General features: G+C 43.4%; 1 protein-coding gene across 5 annotated transcripts in view; it reads right to left on the minus strand.

Annotated features, from left to right (window-relative positions):
• LOC140736275 (14-3-3 protein beta/alpha-1-like) overlaps positions 1 to 23,943 on the minus strand; it is a 32,843-nt gene that overhangs the window by 7,672 nt on the left and 1,228 nt on the right. Inside the window, exons 1-5 of one of the 5 annotated variants that reach the window (XM_073062225.1) lie at positions 19,612 to 19,630; positions 13,740 to 13,776; positions 10,900 to 11,198; positions 4,156 to 4,279; positions 259 to 422 (exon numbers count right to left, since the gene is read on the minus strand). In XM_073062225.1, the coding sequence (XP_072918326.1) occupies positions 259 to 422; positions 4,156 to 4,279; positions 10,900 to 11,190 (579 nt within the window). In that variant the 5' untranslated portion in view covers positions 11,191 to 11,198; positions 13,740 to 13,776; positions 19,612 to 19,630. Of the gene's footprint in view, positions 1 to 258; positions 423 to 4,155; positions 4,280 to 10,899; positions 11,199 to 13,739; positions 13,777 to 19,611; positions 19,733 to 23,943 lie in introns of those variants that run through there. The other 4 variants (XM_073062223.1, XM_073062227.1, XM_073062226.1 and 1 more) reach the window with 4 other exon arrangements.

Consider the following 23,943-nt stretch of genomic DNA (forward strand, 5'->3'; position numbering starts at 1 on the left):
AAGTCATTTAAAGCAGATTGATAGGCTCTTGATTAGCAAGGATGCCAAACTTTACAGGGAGAAGGCAGGAGAACGGGGTTGAGAGGGATAATAAATCCAATATTCAACAGTGGAGCAGACTCAATGGGCTGAAAAACCTAATTCTGCTCCTATGTCTTATGTTTGAAAGGCTGGGCAATTGAACCAGGGAGCAAATGACGAGTGCATCTAGCTAGAATGATACAGCATACACTCCAAACACCTTGTGTCGACACTCACCGATTTTGCCAGCTTGCATGCCTTTTCAGGAGAGTTCAGGATCTCGTAGTAGAACACGGAGAAGTTGAGGGCCAGACCAAGGCGGATGGGATGGGTTGGTTGCATGTCAGCCTCGCTGATCTGAAATGCCTCATCGTAGGCCTTTTGTGAGCATTCCACGGTATCTTCAAGACAGAAATGCCAGTTTGGGTGATGGTAGACACTTGTGCAAACATATCAGATGATATGACAATGTTCCATTAACTAGCAACATGTAGAATCATTACTGCAATAAGTTTCTTCAGTATATAACCAAGCTTTTTAGTCCCATAGGATCTACATTATACATCAGCTTCCAGCCGCCCCTATATCTCACCTGATCAGCCTTTCCTTTCAGTCCTTGCTTCATGCTTCTGCACTTACATTATTCACTTCATTGGCTCTAACACACAACTTTTCTTGCTATGTTAAAGCTGCTTCATAAATACAAATGCAGTTCCAAAATCCTAACAATTCTCAATTGTTAGAGAACCTCTCAATTCTTCAGAAGTTAATACCTCAAAAAAGCGGTATCCCTCATTAAGGAACCCCCATCGCCCAGGACATGCCCTCTTTTCATTGCTACCAACAAGGGGGAGGGACAGAGGCTTGAAGACATACAATCAACGTTTCAGGAACAGTTTCTTGCCCTCTTCCATCAAATTTCAGAATAGACAACAAACCCCTGAACAGTACCTCACTCCTCTTTCCTTTTTGCACTACTCAGTTTTTATACTATACTTCTCACTGTAATTAACAGTATTTTTATTATGTACTGCTGCTGATGAACAACATTTCACAACATCTGCCAGTGATAATAAACCTGATTCTGATTAAAAATCCAACAGGAATGGCAAATGCAGGAAGGGTCTTGGCCTGAAAGGTAGACTCTCTATTCCTCTCCACAGACACTGCCTGACCTGCTGAGTTCCTCCAGCATTTTGTATGCTACCAGGCATTACTGTTGGCCAACAGGCTACTCCACATAAAACATTACATCACTGGACAGATCATTTGTCCCACGATGTGCTAATATTGATGCCAATTTATAGTAAATGTCCTCTTCCTGTGTATCACCCATATCTCTTTATTCCCTTTGCATTCATGTGTTTGGCTAAAAGCCTCAAACTCCAAATTGCTTGCTTACACTACCATCTCAGTAATCCACTCCAGGCATCTGCCACTCTGCAGGTAAAGAATTTGCCCCTCACAGCACCTCTAAAGCAGGGGCTCCCAACCTTTTTTCTGCCATGTACCAATACCATTAAATAAGGGATCTGTGGATCCCAGGTTGGGAACCCCTGATCTAAACCTTCCTCACACTAACCTTAGAAGCAGGTCCTGTGGTGCTGGACAGATTTTATCAATTTTATTAAGAGATACAGCACAGTAACAGCATCTTCCAGCCCAGCAAGCCCATGCTGCCAATTACACTCATGTGACTAATTAGCCTACTAACTCAGCAGGTCCTTTAGAAACATAGAAAACATACAGCACAACACAGACCCTTCAGCCCACAAAGTTGTGCTGAACAACTTGTTCCAGAATGTAGGAGGAAACCGGAGCACCCGGAGGAAACACACAAGCTCCTCAGACAGCAGCAGGAATTGAACACTGGTCACTGGCACTGTAACAGCTCTATGCTGACCGTTAAGCTACTGATCCACTGCACCCTAGGGAAAACCTTCTGACTCTCTACCCTATTTATGCCTCTCAATTTTAAAGACCTCTATTAGGTCTCCTCTTAGCTTCCAAAACTAGTGCCATAGCACAGAAAAAGACCCTTCTGCCTAGTTCCATCGACCTGCACCTGGACAAGAGCTCGCCATACCACTCCCATCCAAAGTTCTCTTAAATGCTGCAATCGAACCTGCATCTACCACTTCCGCTGGCAGCTCATTCCACACTCTCACCAGCCCGTGAATTAGTTCCCTCTCAAGTACCACTTAAATATTTCACCTTAACTCATGACTTCTAGCTGTAGTCTCACCCATTCTCAGTAGAAAAAGCCTGCTTGCATTTACCCTATCTATACCCTTCATACTCTAGGAAGAACTGATGTTCGTTCAACCATTCCTTATAGCTTGTTGGAAACCACTTTTTAAAAATAATATTATAAGATTTGTACTTTTTAAACAAACTCATGTATTTTTCACAGTATGTTGTGGTTCATCCCCACTCATTGGCAGAAATTGGTATAGCAGCTAAACTAACGGTTTATCACCTTCCTCTATTTTCATCGGCTAAGTATTAGCACATTACCCACTGATGTAATTGTTTTAATTATGTAGCCTATTAACTTGTTTACTCCTATCCAAGGAAGTTTCCCTACCTTATCTATAAAATAAGATGCACCATCTTTGCTTCTTTATTCCTTTGTCTTTGCCATCTATTCACCTCTTAGCATTGTTTCTCTGCTCTATCTAGTTTGCTTAGTGTTTGTTTGTATGTTGTTAAACAAGTTTGAATTAAGACTACCCTTCATTCGACTCCCAGAAGAACCCCAAGGATCTGAAAATAAAGAGATATCCAACAAGCTGGTAGCCTTTAATCTAGGCAGCATCCTGGTGAACAACATCGGGTCTATTTGAAACTCAGCTGTCTACACTTGAGCAGTGAAACAAATAACTACAGAGAATATGGAAAGCCAACTTGACGGGGTGGAGGGAGAGGCCTCACCTGGCGCAGGCAATAAAATGGAACCTGATAAACCTCTCTAAACAAAATCTCTCCCAATTACAATAAGATATAGGAGCAGAATTAGATCATTTGGCCCATCGAGTCTGCTCCTTTTTATCATGGTTGATCCATTTTCCCTCCCAGCCCTAATCACCTGCTTTTTCCCATATCCCTTCATGGCCTGATAAATCAATAATCTACCAATCTCTGCCTTAAATATAACCAATGACTTGGCCTCCACAGCCACCTGTGACAAGAAATTCCACAGATTTGCTACTCACTGGCTAAAGAAGTTCCTCCTCATCTCCATTCTAAAAGGATGCCCCTCTATTCTGAGGATGTGTCTCCTGGTCTTCGACTCTCCCACCATAGGGCACATACCCTCCACTCTATCAAGGCCCTTCAAAATTTGAAGGGTTTCAATGAGGTCATCCCTCAGAATTCCAGTGAGTAGAGGACCAGAGCCATCAAACGCTCTTCATATGACAAGCCTTTCAATCCCAGCATGTTTGTGAACCTCCTCTGAACCCTCTCCAATGTCAGCACATCCTTTCTTAGATAAGAGGCCCAAAACTTCTCACAATACTCCAAATGAGACTTTACAGGGCCTAGGAATCATTAGAGAGGGAACCCTGTGTAGATACAAGTCCTTTGAAAGGCTTAGTTAGAGTGGATATGGAGGATGTTTCTGGTAGTGGAAGAGTCTAGGGCCAGAGGGTACAGCCTCAGAACAGAAGGAAGTCCCTTTAGAACAAGATGAGGATGAATTTCTTTAGCCAGAGGGTGGAGAATCTGTGGAATTCACAGCTGTCTGTAGCAATGAAGGCCAAGTCATTGGTTATTTAAAATGGAGGTTGATAGGTTCTTGATTAGTTAGGGTGTCAAAGGTTATGGGATGTGGGTGAGAGGGAAAATAGATCAGCCACGATTGAATGACAGAACAGACTCGATGGACCAAATGGCCTAATTTTGTTCCTATGTGTAATGGTCTTATAATACAAGCATATTTATTGTTTGTTTGTCAAGCTGCTCATCTGCTCCCAGACAGGAGGAATCTTGCAATTACATGTTTCTGCAATTTCCAATGAGATGTTACAAACTCACAGATGAAGGGATCCAAAATAGCAGTTTGCCCTACTGGACAGGAGGTTCTCATGCAGAAAATAAATCCCAATTAAATTCTAAATTCTCCAAACATACTCGCTTTCTGTGCCTCGTTTGCAACTTCGGAGAGGTATCTGTAGTAATCTCCTTTCATCTTCAGATAGAAGACCTTGCTCTCAGAAGAAGTTGCATTGGTGATAAGATACTCGTCCAGCAGTCTCTGAATTAAAAAAGTAGAGGGAAAAACCATTGTAAACTGTGCAAAAGCTATTACTTATTCAACAATCTGACCATGGCAAAGAGAATAACTTGTTCATTATATTTGCATTTATTTATTGAGGTACAGCGCGGAACAGGCCCCTCCGACCCAATGGGCTGTGCCAACAACCCACCAATTTAACCCTAGTCTAAGCACAGGACAATTGACCATGACCAATTATACTACTAGCCAGGATGCCTTTGGACTGTGGGAGGAAACTAGAGCACCTGAAGGAAACCCACACGTTCCATGAAGAGGACGTACAAACTCTTTAGAGGATACTGGGATTGAACTCCGATGCTCGAGCTGTAATAGTGTTACGCTAACGACTATGCTACCATGGCCTGTATATATTGGAGATACCGATGTGGCTGCAATAATTTGACTTGTTACTCTACCAGAATGATAGGGGAAAAGTGTTCAATTATAAGGACAGAATGCAATGTTGGCTAGACTGCGAGTCTGGAACAAGGACTGCAGACACTGAAGCAACCTTTTCCTGGGGCTGGAGGCTTGTTTCTGCATGAGTGGGGTGGGAGAGGGGTTTGCTTCGTGTTTGCTGCTGCTTGTGTGGGGCTATATATTGTTGGTGCCAGAATGTATGGTGACACTTGTGGGCTGCCCCCAGCACATTTTGAATGTGTTAGTTGTTAACGCAATCGGCGCATTCACTGTATATCCCAAGTTTGTGTGGTAAATTAAACTGTATCTGAATCTTTCATTACTTTGGGAATAACTGAATCAAGATAGTTAAGTGATCAAGATACATTAATAGGAGAGAGAAACAACTAATTAAGGCTGAGGAAAACAAGAGGAGGGTACAGAATGACTAAAATAAATTTAGAACATTTTTGTTAGGTGAGAGTTGGAACGGTTAGATAATCAAGACAAATAGGCACTTGATTAACTGTAACAACAAAGGATCCGAAAGTTGAATGGACAATATCTGCCGCGTGGCATTCTCTGAATACCATGGTCATTGAAAACCCGTATCGATTGGCTCAGTAATGAACCATTTGGTCTCAAGTTAGCGACACCATCTACTAAACTGCTTGTAATTAATTTACCTGTAATACATACAGTGAAATGCGTCGTTTGTACCAATGACCAACATAGACTGAGGATGCGCTGGGGGTACCTGAGTGTTGCCATGCTTCCAGGTGTGGACAGAACTTACAAATGCACTTATTCATACCCTTACTAACCTGCATGTCTTTGGAAAGTGGGAGGAAACCCACGTGGTCACAAGGAGAACGTACAGACAGCAGCAGGAATTGAGCCTGACTGCTGGCATTATGAAGCGGTATGTTCACAGCTACTCTATCACGCCATTCCTGATCTAACACCTCATCTTTCTCAAGGGGGAATATTCATTCAGAACTCTTAGTTAGGCCAGTTTTACAATTAGCAGGTGGTTTGTTGGAAAGTAAACAGATGCCAAAAATCCAAAATAAATGTTATATCGTTTTTATTGTGTATTTCAATGTTCTGGTGCTGTAAAACAACTGAGTTCATGACACATCTCAGTGATATTATACCTGATTGATTCTGAGATCTGGAATGAAAATGTCATCCTCAGGTAAATCCACTTTCTAGTGCACACATGTATTGAGGCACAGGCTATTAGACTTAGAATTATAATGCCATGCAGTTCAAAGCTCATTGTAGACGACTATATTACATCAGAAGTCAATTAGCAAGTTTAATCTCGCAAGGTCACTGCTGCAAATTGAATGACATTAGATACAACAGTGGAACATTCCTGTGATACCAAAGGCAGGTCCCATAAAGCAGTCCCTCAGCCTTCTTTGATGTAAACATTAATTCTGATTCACACATCACAGATGTTGCCTGACCTGCAGTGTATTTCCAGCATTTTGTTTCTTTCAGCTTAGTAGTTCAGTCAGGCTCCAGCCAGGTGACTGCTTTCAGCAGCATGCATGATAGAACGCCACTGGAGAACTGAACAAGTGGTGCAGCTCAGAAAGTCGACAGTATAAAGCCAGCAGAATAGTGGTTAGTGCGAGCTTTACAGCGTCGGCTGGAAGATCTGTAAGGAAACATGAGGAAATCTGCAGATGCTGGAAATTCAAACAACAACACACACAAAATGCTGGTGGAACACAGCAGGCCAGGCAGCATCTATAGGGAGAAACACTGTTGACGTTTCGGGCCGAGACCCTTCGTCAGGACTAACTGAAAGGAAAGATACTAAGAGATTTGAAAGTAGGAGGGGGAGGGGAAGATGCAGAATGATAGGAGAAGACCGGAGGGGGTGGAGTGAAGCTAAGAGCCAGACAGGTGATTGGCAAAAGGGATACAGAACTAGAGAATGGAAAGGATCATGGGACAGGAGGCCTAGGGAGAAAGAAAGGGGGAGGGGAGCACCAGAGGGAGATGGAGAACAGGCAGAGTGATGGGCAGAGAGAGAAAGAAAGGGGGGGGGGGGGAGAAACTAAATATATCAGGGATGGGGTAAGAAGGGGAGGAGGGGCATTAACGGAAGTTAGAGAAGTCAATGTTCATACCATCAGGTTGGAGGCTACCCAGCCAGTATATAAGGTGTTGTTCCTCCAACCTGAGTGTGGCTTCATTTTGACAGTAGAGGAGGCCATGGATAGACATATCAGAATGGGAATGGGACGTGGAATTAAAATGTGTGGCCACTGGGAGATCCTGTTTTCTCTGGAGGACAGAATGTAGGTGTTCAGCGAAACGATCTCCCAGTCTGCATCGAGTCTCACCAATATATAAAAAGCCACACCGGGAGCACCGGACGCAGTATACCACACCAGCCGACTCACAGGTGAAGTGTCGCCTCACCTGGAAGAACTGTCTTAACTATCTTTCCTTTCAGTTAGTCCTGACGAAGGGTCTTGGCCCGAAACGTTGACAGTGCTTCTCCCTATAGATCTGTAAGGAGTTTGTATCAGTTCCCCCAGGTGCTCCAGTCTCCGCTCACATACCGTTAGGGTTACTGAGTTGTAGACATGCTACGGTGGCGCCAGAAGTGTGGCAACACCTGCGGGCTTCCCAGTACAATCCTCGCTGATTTGACTGGATGCATTTCACTGTACGTTTTGATGTGCATGAAATCAATAATGCTATTTGTTAAATTTTTTTAAAAAATTCATATAACCCTGAAGAGGAAAGGGTTGAAGTCTTTGACAATTCTTCTTATTAATATCCTATTATAAAAATTGCCAACTCCAAAGGAATTAATTCATAATGATCCATTTTACTTGTATCCTGTCCTGAGCTAAGTAATCTAATCAACCCTTTTACAGCTGTAATTTGGAATTAAAACATAATACAGTTCAAAAATCATCCGGAGCAGGCTGTTATTACACAAGCAGTCAAATTATCCAGGGTCACGAAAATTAATCTCAAGCCACTCCTGAAGGAAATGTAGAAGGCTAATTCTAAGTCTAATAGCCTGATTAGATAAGGCCCTTTACTGATGGTTTAACTTCAGCACGAAAGCTGGGTCAAATCTGTAACTCTCCTTCAGTGCAGTAGATCAACTGACCCATTCCTACAACCCATCCCACAATCTCTCTGACCCACTACCATCAGGGAGGAGGTACAGGAGCATCAGGACTAGGACCCATCCCACAATCTCTCTGACCCACTACCATCAGGGAGCAGGTACAAGAGCATCAGGACTAGGACCCATCCCACAATCCCTCTGACCCACTACCATCAGGGAAGAGGTACAAGAGCATCAGGACTAGGACCCATCCCACAATCCCTCTGACCCACTACCATCAGGGAAGAGGTACAAGAGCATCAGGACTAGGACCCATCCCACAATCTCTCTGACCCACTACCATCAGGGAGGAGGTACAGGAGCATCAGGACTAGGACCCATCCCACAATCTCTCTGACCCACTACCATCAGGGAGGAGGTACAGGAGCATCAGGTCTAGGGCTGCCAGACTGGGCAACAGCTTCTTCCCCAAGCTGTGAGACTAACGAATACCCAGCCACCACTGAGGACTTGTCACTAGGACAGCAAGCTGTTTACTGGTGCTGTGTACTACACTGCATTTGGAACTACATTTTATTAACTTAATTATGGCAATATTTTGGTTTATATGCTGTGTGTGAAATAGATCCCTCTCTCTCTCTCTCGTAGGTGTACCCTGATGCATTGGAACATTGCTGTTTGGATGTATATATGGACAGTCAAATGACAGTAAACTTGAACTTGTACATAGTTATTCTGCACCTTCAGACAAATCTTTGCCTCAGTGTTTTACTATCCCTAACTATACCAGGAGTACAGATGCCCATGAGCACACTCAAAGCTCCCACAACTAATATGCCAGCTAAGGCACAGTTGGTATCACATTGCCTCAGCATCATTTAAGAGCCATTCTGTATGACCATAAGACAAATGGGCAGAATTAGGCCAGGCCTTTTGGTCCATCGAGCTCACTCCCCCCATTTGATCATGGCTGATTTATTATCCCCCTATCCCTATCTTCCTGCCTTCTCCGCTTTGACATCCTTACTAATCCAGAGCCTAACAACCTTCACTTTAAATATACGCAATGTCTTGGCCTCCACAGCCGTCTGTGGCAATTAATTCCACAGATTCACCACCTTCTCTCAAAAGAAATTCCTCCTCACCTCTGTTCATAGGGGATGTGTCTCTATTCTGAGGCTCTGCCCTCTGGTCCCAAACTCACCCACTATGGGAAACATCCTCTCCACACTCACACCAGGAACAGGGGTAGCTAAATCTTGGACAAGGAATACAGTGCTTTATGTGTGGTTGCTCCTGCACGGGAGAATCAGAGTCAGGTTTAATACCACCAACACACATTAGGAGCAGTAGAGTGCAATACAATATGATAAATTATAAAATAAGTAAAAATAAATTAAATAAGCAGTGGAGAAAGAGAGGGGAAAAAGAGATTGCTGTCATCTTTCAGAGATACAGTTAAGCCGAGACCTTCACCGACTTCTCGGACACAAGTTAATTCAAAGGGCAGGAGGGTTCACCTTGGTATCTTGGGAGATTCACTTAACCCTCAAACTTTGTCACTAAAACTAATTTGGCCATCATGTGTTATAATGTGCTGTATACAAACTAGGTTTTCTACAACTGAGTATCAAATGTCAGTGGCTGCAAAGGGCTCTGAAATTTGTTTTCATTTAGAGATATATAGCATGATAACAGGTCTTTATGGACCAATAAGCCCACGCTCCCCAATTATATCCGTGTGACCAGTTAACCCACTAACCGGGACCTTTTTGGAATGAGAGAGGAAACCCGTGTGGGGTGAACATATAACTCCTTACTGACAGTGGCAGAATTGAACCTGGGTCGCTGGCGCTGTAATAGTGTTATGCTAACTGCTACCCTATGACATTCGAAGCTTTTTAAAAACATAATGGTTTCTTTCCATTTTTTGTGTGTCCACTTACACAAGGTGCATTCCAAATCACATAACTTGGTGTTAAAGCAACAATCTCCCTCAAAAGACAATTAAGTGGCAGGTCTTTTTTTTTAAACTACGCTCCTAAACTGTGGAACTTGATACCTAAAACTATAAACATTTGGTCGGTCAAATATGATGGCAGAATATAGCATTAATGGTAAGACTCTTGGCAGTGTGGAAGATCAGGAGGATCTTGGGGTCTGAGTCTATAGGACGCTCAACGCAGCTGCGCAGGTTGACTCTGTGGTTAAGGCCGCTTACGGTGCATTGGCCTTCACTAATCGTGGAATTGAATTTAGGAGCCGAGAGGTAATGTTGCAGCTATATAGAACCCTGGTCCGACCCCACTTGGAATACTGTGCTCAGTTCTGGTTGCCTCACTACAGGAAGGATGTGGAAACCACAGAAAGGGTGCAGAGGAGATTTACAAGGATGTTGCCTGGATTGGAGAGCATGCCTTATGAAAACAGGTTGAGTGAACTCGGCCTTTTCTCCTTGGAGCGACGGAGGATGTGGGGTGACGTGATAGAGGTGTATAAGATGATGAGAGGCATTGATCGTGTAGATAGTCAGAGGTTTTTTCCCCAGGGCTGAAAAGGGTGCCGCAAGAGGAGAAGTTTAAGGTGCTGAGGAGTAGATACAGAGGCGATGTCAGGGGGTAAGTTTTTTTAATAATTTTTTTTACACAGACAGTGGTGAGTGTGTGGAATGGGCAGCTGGCAACGGTGGTGGAGGTGCATACAATAGGGTCTTTTAAGAGGCTTCTGGATAGGTACATGGAGCTTAGAAAAATAGAGTGCTATGGGTAACCTAGTAATTTCTAAGGTAGAGACATGTTCGCCGAAGAGCCTGTATTGTGCTGTAGGTTTTCTATGTTTCTATAAAGGATGATACTTGTTTTTAACTAACTTGTTTGCACTTTATCCCATTGTAAAGAACTTAGAACAACATTATTTGTGTGATATGTGCTTTATGAATAATTTATAATTATAATAATTCCCTGGTTACCTGCCATTAGAGGACAAGATTTGTCCAGCCTTGAATGGGATATTTACACAGAGGAAGAGAAGAAACACAAAAATTCAGCTGCCTCTACAAGCCATCAATCTCGTGACAAGCACAAAGCTTTACCAGAACATCATGGCAGATATCCTGAAGCTCCTTCTCAATCTTCTCTCGGTAATCTTTTACCAGTTGTGCCTTAGCTTCAACTTCATTCTTCTGCTCAATGCTAGTGATGACTCGCCAGGATGAACGACGAGTCCCAACCACGTTCTTGTAAGCGACAGACAGCAGGTTCCGCTCCTCGTTCGAGAGCTCGTCACCCTTCTCAGCGACGGCCTTCATCGCGGCCGCCATATCATCATAGCGCTCCGCCTGCTCAGCAAACTTTGCCTTCTCAACGAGGTCAGCCTTCGACATGTTTATGGCTGTAAAAACAGAAGTCATTACTACATAGGAATGCTAACTGATTACTGGTTTACTGTCATTACTTTTGAGACACAGTTTACATGTCATCCAGATCATTCTATAATACTTTGAACACACGACTGAGCACACCTACCAGCAGTGCTGTCAAAAGAAAGCAGCATTAATCAAGGAGCCCCACCATCCAGGCCATACTTACTTCTCGCTACTACCATCGGGCAGAAGGCACAGCAGCCTGACAACACAAACTCAACATTTTAGAACCAGCTTCCTTTCCTCTGCCATCAGATTTCTGAATGGACAATGAACACTAACTCGCTTTTTGCACATTTATATATTTCTTATTGTAACTTTTAGTAATTTTTAATGTATTGCATTGTTCTGCAGACACAAAACAAATTTCACACTATAATAAACCTGATTCTGAATACCAGGGAGCATGGTTTTAAGATGGGAGAGGGAAAATTAAAGGGGCAAGTTAAGTTAAAAAAAAATTAAATATAGAGACCTGAGTGCCTGGAACAGGCTGCTGAAGATGGTAATGGAAGCAGGAAGCAGATACGATAGAGGCAGCCAAGGAGAACATAGAACAGTACAGCGCAATACAGGCCCTTCAGCCCACTATATTGTGCCAACCCTTTAATCGACTCCAAGATCAATCTAACTCTTCCCTCCTACATAGCCTTCCATTTTCCCATCATCCAAGTGATTACCCAAGAGCCTCTTAAATGTCTCTAAGGTACCTATCTCTCCCACAAGCCCTGAAAGACTGACTGGCCAGGAAGTATTTATTTTCTAAAATCTCAAATTAGGCTAGAAAACAGGAAAATGATGATAGAAATAAAGAAAGCCTTTATACAAGTGGCAGACTTAATTTTAATGCTATATTTTTGCCAGTCATTGTATTAAGGGATATAATGTCAGGTTAACTGGGAATTGGGCTCCAGATTAAGCATTATCCAACTGGAGGTGTGGGTGGGTAGGTGGTTGGGAGGGAAGAGAGAAAGCAGGTTTGTTGTGTTGTTCTGCTGAGCCTTGTGGACACGCTACGTTGATGATGGAATGTATGGTGACACTTGTGGGCTGCCCTAGCACATCCTTAGATTGTACTGGTTGTTAGTGCAAACGACACATTTCATTTTATGTTTCCATGTACACATGATAAATAAGTCTGAATCGGGATGTGCTGAGCAGCCAACCCAGAGAGCGAATGCCTCTTCCTTTTCCTTGCAAAGGGTAGGGTGGCCCAAGAACAGTCTTCAAAAATCAAAGAAAGGTTCAATTAGGAAGAAGGATGATGCTAACATTCGAGGAAGTAGTCTCAAATGAGATGATCACCATTAATCTAGAGGAGGAATTTGAAGAAATGTTAACAATCAGTAGGTAAAACAAGGGTTCCTACCAGCAGGGTGAATGAGATACATTTAGTCATTCATAGTTCAAAGTACATATACAGTATACAACACCGAGATTCCTCTTCTTGGAGGCAACCACAAAAGAACAGGTCAACCTATTCAAAGAAAAACCCTACACAAGACCATCAAACACCCAATGTTGTTTAAAAAAAATCATGTAAATAAAAAGTAAACAAATAACATGAACCCCAGTTCCCAAAAATGAGTCCTCAGCGCTGTGCCAATTGCTGCAGTTAGTGCAAGCTGAAGCACCCTGATCAAATCACACAAATAGTAAAAAAACAAACAAAAAACATAAGGAATATGAACTAACACGAGGAAATCTGCAGATGCTGGAAATTCAAGCAACACACACAAAATGCTGGTGGAACACAGCAGGCCAGGCAGCATCCATAGGGAGAAGCACTGTCGACCTTTCGGGCCGAGACCCTTCGTCAGGATTAACTGAAAGGAGAGATAGTAAGAGAACTGAAAGTAGTGGGGGGAGGGAGAAATGCGAAATGATAGAAGACCAGAGGGGGTGGGATGAAGCTAAGAGCTGGAAAGGAATATGAACTGTAGGATCCCAAACAGAGCCCACAACTGTGGAGTGTGTTCTGCGCTGAGACAAGCCCATTTAGAAGTCCTACGGTATGTAATTGTGCAATTTTACCTACAAAGTGCTGTTAAATCTCTGACATCAATGTTGATACTCATTACTACAACTGAATTAAAATTGCATCAGTACATTAAATATTTGGACAAAGATAAGGGAACTTATCTACCTGTCTTTCCCCTCACCTATCACCTGCCAGATTGTACTCCTCCTTCTCCTCCCACATTCCTATTCTGGATTCTTCTCCCCTCCTTTCTAGACCCGATGAAAGATTTTGGTACAAAATGTCAACTGCTTATTCTCCTATATAGATGCTGTCTGACCTGCTGAATTCCTCCAGCATTTTGTGTGTGTTGCTCTGGATTCCCAGCAGTGGAAAGGGCGAACAGTTTCACCCTGGGTGTCAACATCCCTGAAGATCTATCTGGGGCCCAACATATTGATGCAATTATAATTAAGGCACACCAGTGGGTATATTTCACTATAAGTTTGAGGAGATTTGGTATGTCACCAAACATAAGTATGATACTTACTTATAAGTTAGTGTATTTTGTGTCTTGCACTGTATTGCTGTAGAACACAAAAATTTCATGTTAGTGATAATAAACCTGGTTCCGACTCCTTGGCAGCATCTTGTGTGTTTATAAGGAAAGGTGTCTTGACCATCGAATTCAAACCCAATCCCTGCACCATGATAATGCCTAAGTGATTTTGAAGAAGGATTTGTTGTAGTTGACAATGGAAAATGGAGCCAAAGCCACGGTTCAATCTGTGTAGGGGCAGGTCAGACTCCAGGGAATAGGGCTGTTGCTGTTGGTAGATCCACCATGTCTGATGGGGCCAACAAGTCTGAATTTGGGAAGGAGGTACTAATTTTGAAATCTAACAGCTAAGTACGAAGTTTGTCAAAGAGCCCTGGGCTGAGTTATGAGCAACTCTGATTTCCATTACTATTCCTTCAACTGAAATATTATCCCACTCAATTCTACCTGCCAACACAAAATAAAGGAACCTATTGTCTTGGGGGTGTGGAATCCAGACAGAAAAGCAAACACATGCCTGCTAACAGTGGCCAGGTCTGGACAAATTAAAAAGATGCACCAAACACAAAAGACAAAAAAGATCGCAATGGATTCAATGCAGCTGCAACAAGAGACCTACGGCTGCAATAAAAGAGAGACAGGTTGCTTGCAAAGTATATACAGAAACAGAGAAGAACAGTTCCCTTGGGATCCAAGGTAACAATCAAACCTCGGCACACCTTTGAGCCCTCACATCCTTTACCTGGTGCTGAGCAGACATCAAAATTCTCCTGTTTTCCAAAGCAACAACGACACCCCAAACACAAATCACCACATGTCAAAACCAGCACTGCTTTCCTTTTATTAAGAGTTGTGGAAGTGAAAATAGACAACATTCCCAAAGCAAGCCAAACAAACTAGAGCAAAACACGCACAAAATGCTGGAGGAACTCAGCAGGTCAGGCAGTGTCTGTGGAAATGAATCACCATTTCAGGCTGAAACCCTCCTTAGGTCTGGAAAGGAAAGGGGAAGGAAGATGCCCAAATAAAAAAAGTGGGTGGGGGGGGGGGGAGGAGGAGGGAAGGAATATAGCTAGGTGATAGGTGAAGCCAGGTGGGTAGGAAATCTAAAGGGCTGGAGACGAAGGAATCTGATAGGAGGGGGAGTGGACCATAGGAGAAAGGGAAGGAGGAGGAACACCGGGGGAGGTATTAGGCAGGTGAGAAGAAGTAAGAGACAAGAATGGGAATTAGAAGAGAGGGGAAGGAATTTTTTTTAAAACCGGAAGAAGAAATTGATATTCATGCCATCCGGTTGGAGGCTACACAGACGGAATGTAAGGTGTTGCTCCTCCACCTTGAAGGTGGCATCATTGAGGCACAAGAGGCAGCCATGGACCAACATATTGAAGTAGGAACGGGAATCAGAACGTTTGGCTTCCAGAGGTTCCGATTTGGCAGATGGAGCGTGGAGGTGCTTGACGAAACAGTTCCCCAATTTATGATGGGTCTCATCAATATAGAGGAGGATGCATCAGGAACATCAGCTATAGTTGGAAGTCTCAAGGATTTAAGACGCATTTAGATAGACACATGAACAGGCAGAGAATAGAGGGATATTGTACATGTGAAAGCAGATGCAATTAGCTTGATTTAGTATTGCGGTCAGCACCAGTATGATGGGCCAAAGGGCCTGTTCCTGTGCTGTACTGCTCTATGAAGCACACTGACTACTTATTTTGAGACTTTCATGTACCATCCATTTTTCTGATTCAGATTTATTAATCATGCATTGTCGAAAAATACAGTGAAATGAGTTAACAACCAACACGCAAGGATGTGCTGGGGCCAATTCAAATCTCCCATCGATCCTGCAACCAAGTTGGTCAATAATTCAGGATTGTTTCCCGACCAGTGCTTCAGGGTTGCTGTCTGCATGGCAGTAGCAATTAGCACGTTGAGCCAGATGAGAATGAAAGAAATAGCACGAGAGCAACAACAAACTAGGGTAACAAATAGTAAACACAAAGTACACTGCAGATGCTGTGGTCAATTCAAGACGTACAAACAAGCTGGATGAACTCAGCAGGTCGGGCAGCATCCGTTGAAAGAAGCAGTCAACGTTTCGGGCTGAGACCCTTCATCAGGACCTGACGTCAATCCTGATGAAGGGTCTCGGCCCGAAATGTTGACTGCTTCTTTCAATGGATGCTGCCCGACCTGCTGAGTTCCTCCAGCTTGTTTGTACGTCTTAACTAGGATAACAATGAATCTCACAGGATAAACATTCAGAAATGGTCACCACACATCAAAAATAAATCAGTGGAGATAATTAAAGAGTAAATCCATTGGGAACCCAAGCTAATACTCAGACCTCAATGAACCTCTAGGGCAGATGTACATGGAAGCAAAACAGCAATGACTTGATCTACTATAAAATAAACCATAGAATATAACAGCACAGTACAGACCATTCAGCATACAATCTCTCAAATTCCCCTAAATGTATCTACCTCTAACACTCGATGGGGTGCTCCAGACACCCGCCACTCTATGTGAAAAAAAAACCCTCTGACACCCTCCTATACTTCCCTTCAATCACCTTAAAATTATGCCCCCGGTATTAACCATTTCCACCGTGGGGAAAGAAGTGTCCGGTTAACCACTCTCTCTCTCTATGCCCCTCATCTTGTAAACATCCCACCCTCCTTCATTCTAAAGAGAAAAACCTTAACTCACTCAACCTATCCTCATAAGACATGCTCTCTCGTCCAGGCAGCATCCTGGTGAACCTCCTCTGCCCCCTCTCTAAAGCTTCCACATCTGTAATGAAGTGTCCAGAATGAGTTAAAAATTAATAAACTGCAAAGTGTCAGAATAAAAGCAAAGGAAATCACTGGGATCAATAGACATCCAACAGTATGATGGAGAAGAATCTAGAAGAGAGTGAAGTTGAATGAGCCAGAAGCATCCACACCAAATGATCATTTCTCAAAATTAGCCATCACAGATAACATTGGTACCAATGCTACCCACTATAGGAAGACAGAAAACTAAACAACATGGGCTACATCCAAAAGATCAACAATGGTCCAGACAATATGCACCAGATGAAACTACAACACAATAAAGACCAGATAGACGTAGATGAAAGACAATAAAGAGAGCACAGGCTTTTGGAGGAGACAGACAGGGTTTAGAATACTTTATTTTAGGGGAGGAGGATGGTGGGGTGGAAAGGGAGGAACAACAAACATTGATAGGTGGGCCAGAAGCTAGAAGCATCTACAACACATAGGACACAGATCAGAACAAATAAGGCCTTTTACTACATTGTCATCAACAGTTCAACAAGATCAAAACAGGTGATCACTCCCAGTTGCTGCGCATTACTCAATCATGCTCATAAGCTAACGCCCCTATTACCCAGTGACATTTCAACCTATCAAAATGACACCCAACGTACATCTATCATGCTACCATTAATATCAAACAAATGTACACTAGCTGGTAGCTAGCACTATTTAGTTTGTTGGCCCTTATTCTCTCAAAAAACTTGCTCTTATTTCCCCTTTCAACAATTTTGCAATTCTTTATTTACAGCTGCATATCTACTGATCCAATGCCAGAAATCAGTAGATTCAGCAAAGCCTTCAGGTTATGTTACTGGAAAAGAGCATAAGGAAATGTATCAGTTCCTATTTGAAGCTGCACATTATATTTTCTATTCACTACAGTCCTGATGGAATTTAACACTAACTTTGTATTATCTGGTTCCTTAAGGTTGTTATAGCCGGTGGGGGGGGAGGTAATGGGGATAGACTCCCACCACCTATTAAATGTTCCCAATGTCATGCATCTCAAACAGCCTCTGACAACCAAGTCCAGCTCCTGGCCTTCAAGTGTGGCTTAGCTAATAAACCCGGCAGAATCGTTTCAACTGACAGAAGGGGCAAAGTGGGCTACTGATGCCTGAAAACTAGTCACTTCAGGCAGATGGGGCTCATCAGCTGTGGTTGGCAGCTCATCTAGGAAAACTCTGATGTCAAACCTCCGCTGCCTTGCGGCTACACCCACTCATGGGGAAGGCTTCAGGAGTAAACCCCGAGGGAAAAATCCAGAGCTGGAGTTCCCAAGCCAGTCCTGAATGGCAACTCCTGCAATGCCAAACTGTAATCGTCTCTGCTGTTCCTTCGGATTCATGGAGAGGGGGAGCTTGCTCTCCATATCGTACCAGCCAGGCTTGCGAATCTAGACCGCTAGGATGCAATATTCATTGTCGACCCCAACCAACGGAGCAAAAATCTCAACTGAAACCCCAGAGCAATTATGAAGAAATATTCCATCAAAGATTCCAAAGTCCTCCAAATGTGACATCAAACTAGGGACCTTTTTGAAGAACAGTGGGGCAGTCCCCACTGTCCAAAATGATATTTATTCCTGAATTAGTATTCTGCAAGTTTCTACATTCAATATTATACAGCGGTTTCTTAAACTGAATGTGCCTTACATGACAACAGTAACTACACATTGAAAGGAAAAGCATTTCAAAAAATTTCTTCTTCTGAAGTTTTAACAAATTTGCCTATTTTACCACAAGTTCAGGAAAGAGAAATTGGTATTTTAAATTCAGCTTTCAATAGTTAAATTGACTGAAAACGTGGGAGGGTTTAATTAGGGTGGAACACTTTTATTCTACTGGCACTGTGCCATCAAAGGACAGGAAGCAGTCTCACACCCATTCAAATGTGCTGGGTGCCTGAGGTACTGAGTGAATGCAGGGCATGGATCAGTCACGTGGACAGTTTAAATTAATTATAACGCCGTGAAGAAGCCAGGTCTGAATATGGACCAGACTATTGGCAAAATGGATTCTAGAGACCAGTCAGTAACTGTGCTGACCCATTCAATTAGCACCTTACTCAGCCTTCTGTAGACCCCCACCCCACCCCACTTCACAATTCCTTATTCATACCCTTAAAGATAAATTAATTTCCAAGAGTCACTCAGTAATGTCCAGAATAAGTAAGAGCAAAATTCCGATAGTCCACAACATCACAGACAGTGTAAGTGTGCTTGAACGCACCAGGAAAGCCTGACTAAAATTCACACCATGATGTGAAATTTAAGCTCACTGCTTGAGGAACAAATTTACTGTAAAGTTTTACTTTAAAATTCTAAAACAAGTCAGGAGTACTTTTCAGATCTGTTATCAGTAAAGCTGACATTAAGAGCTGGATTCAAAGCTGAGAAAGCATTGGGTGAATGGAGAAAAAGGGAGGAGGTGGGGTTTAGAGCTCGGGGATTTGTCAGCAGAGAAATCATTAAAAATTGCGGGCACAGAGACCCAAAGAAACACAGAGTTCAGAGGGTTGTAGGGCTGGAGTAGCTGATGGACAAAGCAAAGGACAAGGCCATAGAGAGATCTACAAAGATGAGAACTTTAAAAGTAAGGTGTGGCCAGACTACGAGCTAGAGTGAGCCAGCAACCACAGGACTGAGGGGTGAACGGGGAGTAGAGCAAGCAGGACACAAGCAGAGTGCAGCATAACCTAGGTTTCAAATCTGATTTCAATGCAGCATTGCGGCACCTTACAATATTGCTCGCTGGTGTCAACTGTGAAAAGTAGTCATCCCGTTGCAAGACTCAAGACAGTTACTACCACTGGCCAGTTAAACTGCCATCTTAATCTAACTACAGAAACACCGTTCCGTGACAAATACTCCACATAGACAATTGGTTCTATGCTGTTGAAGCAAAGGAAAGTGATATTTGACGCAAGTTGAAAAATACCAAAGAATTGCAAAGCCCGCAGAAACGTTTACAACTGTACCAGTTTCCGTACCCGCTAGACATGCTACACAACCGCACAAGATTCCTTACCCTCTCACCTACACATTAACTTGCAATATCTAATGAGATATTCTTCAGTCTTCACTTGATCACCAACCTGTTCAGTGGGGTAATGAAACTGCAGAGGCTACACCCACAGCAGAAAGCCCAAAGTACTTTGATTATGATGTAAGTTGTTTCATTGAACTGGTTTAACCAGTACTCCCAGCAAGAGCAAACATGTTGTTACAGCTCACAACTACAAAATGAGCAGCTTTAAGGGAGGGAGAGTAAACACCCAATATGCTACAAACTGGGTCAGACAGCATCTAGACATTAAACTTTCTCCAGGCACACCCTATTGTGGCAACGCCTCATATGCTGTCTGGGTAGCCTCCAACCAGATGGCATGAACATCGATTTCTCCTCCCCTTCCCTCTTCTTCAATCCCACTTAGCTCTTCTACCTGCCTATCATCTCCCCTGCTCTTTATCCCATGGTCTCCTCTCCTGTCAAATTTCTTCTTCTCCAGGCCTTCGGCTTTTCCACCCATCACCTCTCAGCTTCTTTCTTCATTCCCTCCCCACCTGTATTCAGCTATCTGCCATCTTGTACTACCCCTTGCCCCACCTCCTTACTCTGGCATCTTCCCCCTTCCTGATGAAGGGTCTTGGCCTGAAATGCCAACTGATTATTCCTCTCCATAGATGCTGCCTGATTTGCCGAGTTCCTCCAGGTAGGTGTAGGTGTGTCACCCTAGAGATGTCTGTTCCTGATTGACTGCGTGCTCAAGATGTTCCAAATTTCACATCAGTGCACGAGAAGACTGCAATCTAACTTTATTGTGCACATTTCTGACATGAACCATTCAGTTTTAATCTGTCAGAACAATCAGGTGCCCGGCAGGGTGAATTCATGAGCAAGCCATCCTTCACCCAGAGGGTTTACAAGAGAACAACGCGTTTGCTATTTAGTACTCGGGCAGATGGGCCTCATCACCCGTGCTTGGTAGCTCATCTAGGGTAAGGAAAACTCTGATCTCAAATCACTGCTGCCTTGTGGCTATACCCACTCATGGGGAGGGCTTCAGGAGTAAATGGGCAACTGCTTGCTCTCCATACAAGACTGCTAACATGCAACATCCACCCTCAACTCTGACCACAGAAGCCAATTAACTTGCTGTATTGTATTGGTACTATATGGTATTTTTTTAATAATACACAAATACTGAAAAAAGTTCAAATATTGTATACTTTGCAATGCTGCACTTGTTCTGGAGTACCCACCCTTACTCTAAACTTTGCCCTGAAGTTTATACTTAATCAGTGATGTAAGTGATCGGTATTTCACCTAACCTGGAGCAGACTCAATGGGCCAAATGGCCTAATTCTGATCCTATTCCTTTTGGTTTTATTAGTTTTTGATGGGTTAGGCCATTAAGGAATATGGGAAGGTGGCTGGAGTTTGGAGCTGAGAGAGAAATGGATCAGCACGATGAAATGGCAGAGCAGACTCGAAAGGCCAAATGGCCTAACTCTGCTCCTATACCTTCAGGTCTAACTCCAAAGTGTGTTGGCATGAAGGTCACTAGTTCAAGCCTCAGCTAAGGCAGCGTGTTGTGTCCTTGAGCAAGGCTCTTAACCACACATGGCTCTGCGACGACACCGGTGCCAAACTGTATCAGCCCTTGCCCTTCCCTTGGATAACAGTTGCCCATGCTCCCATACAACCCTGCCCAGGCCTGTGCCCTGGAAACTTCCCAAAGTGCAAATCTATGGTCTCTCAAGACTAACGGATGCCTATATATATTAACTCCAGAGTACTCCAAAACCTCATTCTTTGTGCAGTACCACAATTGTTTCCTTGCATTCGGGACATTTAAGGGACTCATGGATAGGCCATAAAAGGAAAATGAGAATACGGGGAATACGAGAAGAAGGGGTCTCTGCACAAAACGTCCAGTATTTACTCTTTTCCACAGATACTACCTGGCCTGCTGAGTTCCTTTAGCATTTTGACTGTGTTGTTTGGGAATACAGGAAGGAAAGGTTATATTGATACTTACTTTATTGGTTGATAAGTTGATGGAGAAGATCCTGAGAGGCAGGAGAGGCATAATATGATTAGGAGTAGTCAGCATGGCTTTGTGAAAGGCAGGTCGTGCCTTACGAGCCTGACTGAATTTTTTGAGTATGTGACTACACACATTGACGAAGGTAGAGCAGTAGAGGTACTGTATATGGATTTGATAAGGTACCCCATGCAAAGCTTATTGAAAAAGTAAGGAGGCATGGGACCCAAGGGGATATTGCTTTGTGGATCCAGAACTGGCTTGCTCACAGAAGGCAAAGAGTGGTTGTAGACTGGTCATATTCTGCATGGAGGTCTTTCAACAGTGGTGTGCCTCAGGGATCTGTCCTGGGACCCCCCTACTCTTCATGACTTTCATAAATGACCCGGATGAGGAAGTAGAGGGATGGGTTAGTAAATTTGCTGATGACACAAGCCCTGGGACTGTCGTGGATAGTGTGGAGGGCTGTCAGAGGTTACAGCGGGACATCAATAGGATGCAAAACTGGGCTGAGAAATGACAGGTGGAGTTCAACCCAGATAAGTGTGAGGTAGGTCAAATATGATGGCAGAATATAGTATTAATGGTAAGACTCTTGGCAGTGTGGAGGATCAGAGGGATATTGGGGTTCAAGTCCATAGGACACTCAAATCTGCTGCACAGGTTGACTCTGCGGTTAAGAAGGCATACAGTGCATTGGCCTTTATCAATCCTGGAATTGAGTTTAGGAGCCCAGAGGTAATGTTGCAGCTATATAGGACCTTGGTCAGACCCCACTTGGAGTACTATGCTCAGTTCTGGTTGCCTCACTACAGGAAGGATGTGGAAACCATAGAAAGGGTGCAGAGGAGATTTACAAGGATATTGCCTGGATTGGGGAGCATGTCTTATGAGAATAGGTTGAGTGAACTTGGTCTTTTCTCTTTGAAGTGACAGAGGATGAGGGGTGAACTGATAGAGGTGTACAAGATGATGAGAGGCATTGATCATGTGGATAGTCAGAGGCTTTTTCCTAGGGCTGAAATGGCTAGCAAGAGAGGGCACAGTTTTAAGGTGCTTGGAAGTAGGTACAGAGGAGATGTGAGGGGTAAGTTGTTGTTGTTGTTGTTTTTTTTTAAAAACACAGAGAGTGATGAGTGTGTGGAATGGGCTGCCGGCAATGGTGATGGAGGCGGATACGATAGGGTCTTTTAAGGGACTCTTGGATAAGTACATGGAGCTAAGAAAAATAGAGGGCTATGGGTAACCCTAGGTAATTTCTAAGTTAAGGACATGTTCGACACAGCTTTGTGGGCCGAAGGGCCTGTATTGTGCTGTAGGTTTTCTATGTTTCTATTGATCTTGGTCAGCACAGCATCTCCCAAAATCATTCCAGCTCCCTTACAATGTTATTTTAAATGCTGTTATCACAGGAGATTCTGCAGATGCTGGAAATCCAGAGTAAAAGCAGGTCAGGCAACATCTATGGAAATTAATAAACAGCTGACATTTCGGGCAGAGACCCTTCAGCTGGACTGGAAAAGAAGGGGACAGAAGCCTGAAAGTGTTGGGAAGAGGGGAAGGAGAACAGGCTAGAAGGTGAAAGGTGAAGCCAGGTGGGTTGTGGAGGGGCAGATGAAGTGAGAAGCTTGGAGGTGATTGGTGGAAAAAGGAGTGAAGCAGGAATCAGGAGAGAAGAGTGGAGCATGAGAGAAAGGGAAGGAGGAGAGGCACCGGGGGAGGTGACAGGCAGGTGAGGGAAAGGTGCAAGAACTGAAAAACAGAAGGGGAGGTGGAACTTTAATGTCCTGCATTTTTCCATTATTTGTCCAGCACACTGTGAATCAAATAATTCCTCTACAGTCCTAAGCACTGTTCCTCCAATGAGTCTAGCCTTTCCTCATCGCTGCAATACTTTACACTCTGCCAATCAGCCCACTTTGCTTATACAGATGACCCCAATCACTGTGCACTATTTCAATGTGACTCTGCCCCCTCTCTTGCACACCTCAAACCTACTAAAAACAAAAACAGAAATCTGAATCTGTTGTGCCTGATTTTCATTATTAATTTCAGCACCATTTTCACGTACCAACCCCATATCGATTGATTCCCTGAATCAATCATAGTTTACCACTGAAGCTCCTCATTGGTTGGCAGCTGCAAAGAAAGCAAACCTCACTTCCAATTTCTGACTCAAGTGGCTGATCTCTTGAAATAAAACTTCCCAGCCAGGGACATCATCAACTTAGCATCTGCCCTGTAGAACCTGTAAGAATTTTAACTCTTTTCAAAGAGAACACCTCTCATTTATGCCATGGAGCCTCACCATT

Source organism: Hemitrygon akajei, chromosome 11 (assembly GCF_048418815.1).
Source record: "Hemitrygon akajei chromosome 11, sHemAka1.3, whole genome shotgun sequence".
NCBI classification, from domain to species: Eukaryota; Metazoa; Chordata; class Chondrichthyes; order Myliobatiformes; family Dasyatidae; genus Hemitrygon; species Hemitrygon akajei.